Source organism: Piliocolobus tephrosceles, chromosome 7 (assembly GCF_002776525.5).
Source record: "Piliocolobus tephrosceles isolate RC106 chromosome 7, ASM277652v3, whole genome shotgun sequence".
Lineage (NCBI taxonomy): Eukaryota > Metazoa > Chordata > Mammalia > Primates > Cercopithecidae > Piliocolobus > Piliocolobus tephrosceles.
Genome location: NC_045440.1, coordinates 136,801,624 through 136,808,237, shown reverse-complemented (window position 1 = coordinate 136,808,237; position 6,614 = coordinate 136,801,624). Strand labels below are relative to the sequence as shown.

Genomic DNA, 6,614 nt, shown 5'->3' with positions numbered 1-6,614 from the left:
TCTCTGGAGTATTAACTGGGGGCTTTTCCCATCAATAAGAATGTTTATCAAATTTTATTTCTGACTAGGATAAACCTAATCTGTACCCTTCACAGTGTAGGGTTGAAGAGAAACTTAACCTCAACAATGCCCAGGTTAATGGATACAACTTTCCATTAAAAATCAAAATCAAGCAACTATTCACCTCACTTGGCAAATGTTCCATGACCTTGAGGTGCACACATATTTGGAATCAGGATAGTTTTGGTGTGTTGACGTCAGGATTACCCATTACAGTACCTCTTGGCAGGCTACAAATAACAGATTATTCTATTGTTCCAAATTCCATCTATCCATCTGAATGGACCCAAAGAGTCTTGTGGTTTGGCATCTAAAGAAGAAATTGGTGATATTAGAAGTCTACCTGATTCAGTTTCTTGGGATTTAGGCAAGATCCAGCAGGACTTCTAGTGACTTGGAAAGGCTGGATCAGGCTTGGGTATAGTCCAGAACAGCTAGAGACAGGCAATTTTCTTTGGAGTAGATGCTGAATGATGTCAAGGAGAAAACTCATAGTATGGGCCTGAGCAGCACCATCATGGGTCTTTTGGGTGGTTAGAGACAGAAAAGGAGGCCAAGGGTCCAGATCAGGGTAACTAGGAATGAGTGGGAAATTGACAAAATAAGGCTCAATGGTGAAAAGTTATTGACCATAGGGCTGACTGCTTCACAGACATTGGGTCAGTCTCCAAGACCCAAGATTTGTGCCTGCCTAGTTGGCAATTTCTGAGAAGTCAGGGTATGATTCTAAGTCAGCAAAGATGTCATTGGGATTCCTACAGCTCAGGTTGCAGAAGCAGGCATTAATCCATAGGACCTGGCGGGAGAAGCCAAGCCCATCAGGACACTGGAAGGACACGTTGATGGTCTTGGACTTGTAGGGGATGCAGCACCTGCTGTCCATGCAAACTCCACAGTATTTGGGTTGATAGGAGCGTGTGCTGATGCAGCCGGCGAGGGTGAAGTTCATGGATGCCTCTGGCTGGTACACAGCCAGACACTTCTTCCCTGCCTGAAGGAAAGGAAAGGCGCTTTCAGTGGGGGTGCTCAGAGAATGGACAATCACCTTCTTTCCCTGAGCCCCCAGTTTTTCCCTCCTCACTGTGTGGGAGCATTCCACCTTACTTTCAGCTTCACAGCATCCTCAAGCAAGGAGGGACAACAGCAAACACAGTGAGATCCAGCGTACTGTACAGGGGTAAATGGAGGACCACAGAGGAACATGTTTTGTTTGGGTTGTATCTCACAGCCTGCAGTTTCTCTTTTGTTCTGCATTTTTTGTCTTGCCTATGGCCATTCATCGTGGTTTCACCAACATGGGGAGCCTGTGTAGCTCCTTCATCCAAGCAAGTTCCCTGTCTAGCTAGTGGCAGAACTGGCATCGGGACTCCATGCTCAGGGGACATGCTTTGCCCTAACTTCCCTGCCCGCCTTTGCCTCTTATGGTCTTTCACACACACCTTTAATATGCAATGTATTCAAATGGATTTACATTATTAAAAGGTAACTCTACTTTCCACTGGGCTATAGGCCACTTGAGATTTGTTGTTCTTTCTGTGTCTCTGTGGTATAATTCCATGCCTAGTACAGAGTAGGCACAGAGTAAACCCATTGGATTGAGGGTTCTCAGGGTTTACTGTGTACAGCACCATGCTAGATCTAGGCTGTATGGTGGCATGAAGCTTGCCCAATTTGGGAAACCCTCTGAGGGTACATAATTCTGGAAAGAAATTGGTTAGAAATCAAAATTGGCTTGGACTTGCATTATCTGGTCTAGTAATGGTAGAGCCATCTCACTCAGCTTAGGACCTTTGCTCTAATTCTTCTGCAGCTGGTACATTTTCCACATATGTTTTCAGTTTCAGTTTCAGTTTCAGATGCTATGGGATGCTTACTGTATAGCAAGTGCAGAAAATACAAAAGCTAGTATTACAGGGTAAAATAATCAGAGAGGAAGAAGAAGAAAGAAGAGGAGAAAAAGGAGAAGGAAGAAGAAAAATGGATCCAGTTGATCAATATGTAGATGACTGGAGAAGGTGTCTAGGGGATGAGCAGTGATGTTGGATGCCTGAAGAGGATCACAGGGAGCCGTGCTGCCTTTTTTACACCGGAGGCAACCCTGGCCTCAACATCCCTAAGAAACCATCAGCATTCCAAAAATGGAATAACTGTTGAATTTTTTGTTTTGTTTGCTTTGATTTTCATGTGACAAAAGGCTGACCACTCCTAAGGCATGAGTGAGGGAGACTTGAATTAGATAAATTAGATCCACTTTTAACTCTGAAGCTGGGGCTCAAGCTAATGTGGCCCAATTTTCTTTGATGCTTTATTTTAATTATCTTGGACTCTTAAAGCTGAAAGGGATTTCAGAGATCAACTCCAATATCTTAATGATGAGGGAATGGGGGCTCAGTGATGAGCAGAGATTGGCCACAGTCACATGTAATTAATGCAAGTAGACATTTGACTCTAGGGGTCCTGAGCCTCATTTAGTGCTCCCTATATCACCCAGTGTGGCTGCTCTGTGTGAGTGGGTTGGCATGGGAGTGAAGGGAGGATAGAAATTGGTAAGGATCCCTCAGAATCATTATAGAAGACCACTCCTGAGGGTCCCTGAGGTTTTCCTGGAGTGATCCTGATTCTAATAATATGATGCCTACCAAAGCTTCCATTGAGTGAAATTTACAGTGCACCAATCTGCTGACCTGCATTATCCCAAACAGCTGTTACACTAGATCTACTAAGTGAGCTTAACTGTTCCCACTTTACAATATTCCTACTTTACAATATTCCCACTTTACAAATGCTTCCCACGAGGAAGTTCAGGAGCCAGACTCAAACCCAGATTTGTCTGCTTGTGAAGTCCAGACGTTCACCCCTGCTCTGGACCCACCTTAATGAGTGTACGGATGTCCACATCGCATGGCCGCAGGTTGCAGAGGCGGCTTTCTTGCTCAGGCCAGCACTGGGCATTAACATTGGAGATCCGAGTGGAGACCCCCAGGCCGCAGCTGGTGGAACAAGGGCTCCAAGAGCTTGTGTAGGCTATGCAGTTCCTGTGCCATGGCTCTATCTCACCCACAGCATCTGTGTGTGGGGACCAGAATCTGCATGAGTCTACAGCTCCCACCAGCCCCCAACCCTCACCTTCACCACACTAAGGTCTGGGGTCCCCAGAACTCAGGGGGAACAGAGAGAAATTGGCTTCCTTTCCCACAAGACAGCAAGTTGGCTTCTAACCAGCAAAGGTACCCAGGGAGTGGAGGACATGTTCTGAGCTCCTTGTATTTTTCTGATCAAGAGAGGCAGTGTGGAAGCATGGGAGGAAACCCATCTTTAGAGACAGGTGGACCCAAGTTCAAATTCTGCTCTACCACCTACAAGCTGTGTGATCTTAGATAACCCACCCTGGGCCTGTTTCCCTATTAGAACAAAAACAGCTGCCTATGGGGCTGGCAACACAATAATAGGCTTAGATTTTTACTGAGTATGCATCAAACATCTTGCTAGGTGCTGGGAATAGGATTTATTTTATTATTGTTACTATTATTTGAGATGGAGTTGCTCAGGCTGGAGTGCAATGGTGCGATCTTGGCCCACCGCAACCTCTGCATTCTGGGCTTTAAGTTATTCTCCTGTTCATCCTCCTAAGTAGTTGGGATTACAGGCATGGGCCACCATGCCCAGCTAACTTTGTATTTTTGGTAGAGGTGAGGTTTCACCATGTTGGTCGGGCTGGTCTCGAACTCCTGAGCTTAGGTGATCTGCCCACCTTGGCCTCCCAAAGTGTTGAGATTACAGGCATGAGCCACAGCGCCTGGCCGGAAATACGACTTTTAAAAGACATTCTCCTGCCTCTGCAGAGATAAAGGTTACTTGGGAGAAGTTCAAAGGCAAGTAGCTACATCCTAGCACCTAACATTTTGTTTTAGTGATGCCGAGGGTATGGTGGTTAAGAGGGCATATAGGCTTCTTTGGGAGGCCAAGGCAGGTGGATCACTTGAGGTCAGGAGTTTTGAGACTAGCCTGGCCAACATGGTGAAACCCCATTTCTACTAAAAAATACACAAACTAGCCAGGTGTGGTGGCATGTGCCTGTAATCCCAGCCACTCAGGAGGTTCAGTCACAAGAATTGCTTGCATCTGGGAGGCAGAGGTTTCGGTGAGCTGAGATCATGCCCCTGTACTCCAGCCTGGTCTAAAAAGCAAGACTCTGTTTAAAAAAAAAAAAAAAAAAGGAAAAAAAAAAAAAAAAGAAAAGGAAAAAGAGGACATACAGGCTTCAACTGGAAGCACTGCTACTTGCTGGCTATGTAATTTCCAATAAGCTAGCTCACACCTCCTTGCCTCAGGATCTCCACCTGCAGATGGGGTTGGCTATAGCATCTCTTTCCCGTACCATGATAGAAAAGACAACTTTACGCCTATGAAAGCACCCAAGCTGTCCCTGGCCTTTAGTAAGCTAAAGCCCTTAGATAACGTGAGTCTATGTGGTCATTTGACTATCAGCCAACTCAACTACCCACTCTTGGATGGTCCTATTGATGCACGTATCTCCCGCATCTAGAAGATGGTAGGTGCTCTCTAACCATCTGAAAAATGGAAAACGGTAGTGAGCTCAAGACCAAAGCAGGTTAAAAGCTGTTAAGACAGAGAACTGCCCACAGAAAGATGGAACAAGATGCAGAGGAGAGGAGGCCTGTCCTATCCAAACACACATGTGCATGAGGAGAGGAGGGAACAGGCAGAGAGGGAAGCGGTGGAAAGACAGATGGAAGCTCAGAGAAAAGAGAGAGAAAGAAGGAGAAGAGGAGAGAGAAAAAGAATGTGTGTGTGAGAGAAAGAAACAGAGGGAAGGTAATAAAAGTAATAAAAAGAATGAAGGGGGGAAAGAGAGGGGAAAAGATAAACACAGAAAAGAAGAGAAATGTAACTAGGATTAGGAGAAAGAGGAAAGGTAAGTCAGTTCCTCCAAGCTTATAGGTGTGCAGAGAATACTGATGAACGAATGCAGGAATCACTGAGTGAGAGAGGGAGAGACTTGAAATGGGAGGCATCCAAGGACAAGAGGGGCAGGGCTGGCAGGAACTGGAGCTGCAAGCATCTTGGGAGGCTGCAAGCATCTTGGGAGGCAGTGGGGAGGGATTTGCCCGGGAGGATAAAAGCTTTGGTTTTTGGGTCGCCTCTGCTAGGCAGGGGCTCTTCTTGTGCTCAGTCAGAACAGGGTCACTGGGCCACACACAATGGACAGACAGCTTCTGCTTCCCTGCTTCCCCGGTGACCCTCAATGGGCCCTGCTGGGGAGGTGGTGGTGGGACAGCTGCCTTGCTGCCCTGGGGCTGCTGGGGACAAAACTGTCCTCCACGCCTCCTCCTATCCACACAGGACTGCTTCTCCACCTGGCAATTTTGTCTCTTAGGGTGCATTTGGCAATGTCTGGGGGTGATTTTGGTTGTCACACCTCTGAGGGAGAGGGTGCTACTGGCATCTAGTGGGTAGAGCCCAGGGATTAGATTGCTGGGATTTAGTAGCCATGCATTAGATTGCTACTAAACATCCTCCAATGCACATGACAACTCCACCACAAAGAATTCTCTTATCCAAGATGTTGACAGTGCCAAGCTTGAGAAATCCTGCCCCACACCGTACCTGAGCAGTCTTCAGCATCTATAATTAAAAAAAAAAAAACCACCAATACCCTTAGAACTCTCACTCTATTGCCATTTTTCCACTGCTCTCTACTGCTTGCCTGGTAAGCACTTTCCTCTAGAAATGTCCTCACCTGCTGCCCACCATGGCATCAGATGCTCCTGGTTTTCTTCATACATCCCAACCCTTCTCTTGATTTCCCCACGCCTCCTCTTATCCTCTTCACCCTTCAAATGTCAGCATTCCCAGACCTCTGCCTCAGGCTCCCTCTGTCTCACTCTGCATGTTACCCTCAGGCCATCCCAGCCATCACCACCAGCAGCTCCAAGCAGATGACTTCAGAGCTCTCCTATTTCCTCTCCTTCCTCCTCATAAAGAGAAACTGGAAGCTCCTCTTAAGATCCCGTGGACAGGGCACTCTGCCTTAAATTCAGTCTGTTTCAAACTAAGTAGATCTCCCTTGGCCCGAATGTGCTCCTTCTCTTGTATTTGATCTTAGGCAATGGCAAGCCCCGGGAGTCAGCCTCTGGCTCTCTTTCTTCTCCACCCCATGCATTAAATTGACATTTAGACATTCAGTCTTACCGAAGAAATGCTTCTTGTGCCTGTTCCTTCTTCGCTGCCTCTACTCCCACTACCCTAGTTCAGATCCTTATTAGCCCATCCATCTATCCACCCACCCATCCATCCATTCATCCACCCATCCGCCATCCATCCATCTATTAACTGATCCATCCATCATTCACCTAATTGTGCATCATCTATCCATCCAATCATCCATTTATTTATACATCCATCTGTCTATTCATTCATCCATCCATTTATCAATTCATCCATTCATCTATCCATCCATTCATCCATCTGTCCACTCATCTACTTATCCATCCATCCATCCATCCATCCATCCATCCATCCATCCATCCATC

At 46.4% G+C, this 6,614-nt stretch overlaps 1 protein-coding gene across 2 annotated transcripts in view; it reads right to left on the bottom strand.

Annotated features, from left to right (window-relative positions):
- Positions 1–668: 668 nt before the first annotated feature.
- The window catches only part of CCN4 (cellular communication network factor 4), a 36,961-nt gene continuing 31,015 nt past the window's right edge, over positions 669–6,614 (bottom strand). For both annotated transcript variants that reach the window (XM_026454552.1, XM_023222909.2), the window contains 2 exons: positions 2,933–3,126; positions 669–1,051 (listed from right to left, as the gene is read on the bottom strand). In XM_026454552.1, the coding sequence (XP_026310337.1) occupies positions 752–1,051; positions 2,933–3,126 (494 nt within the window). In that variant the 3' untranslated portion in view covers positions 669–751. The remainder of the gene's footprint in view (positions 1,052–2,932; positions 3,127–6,614) is intronic.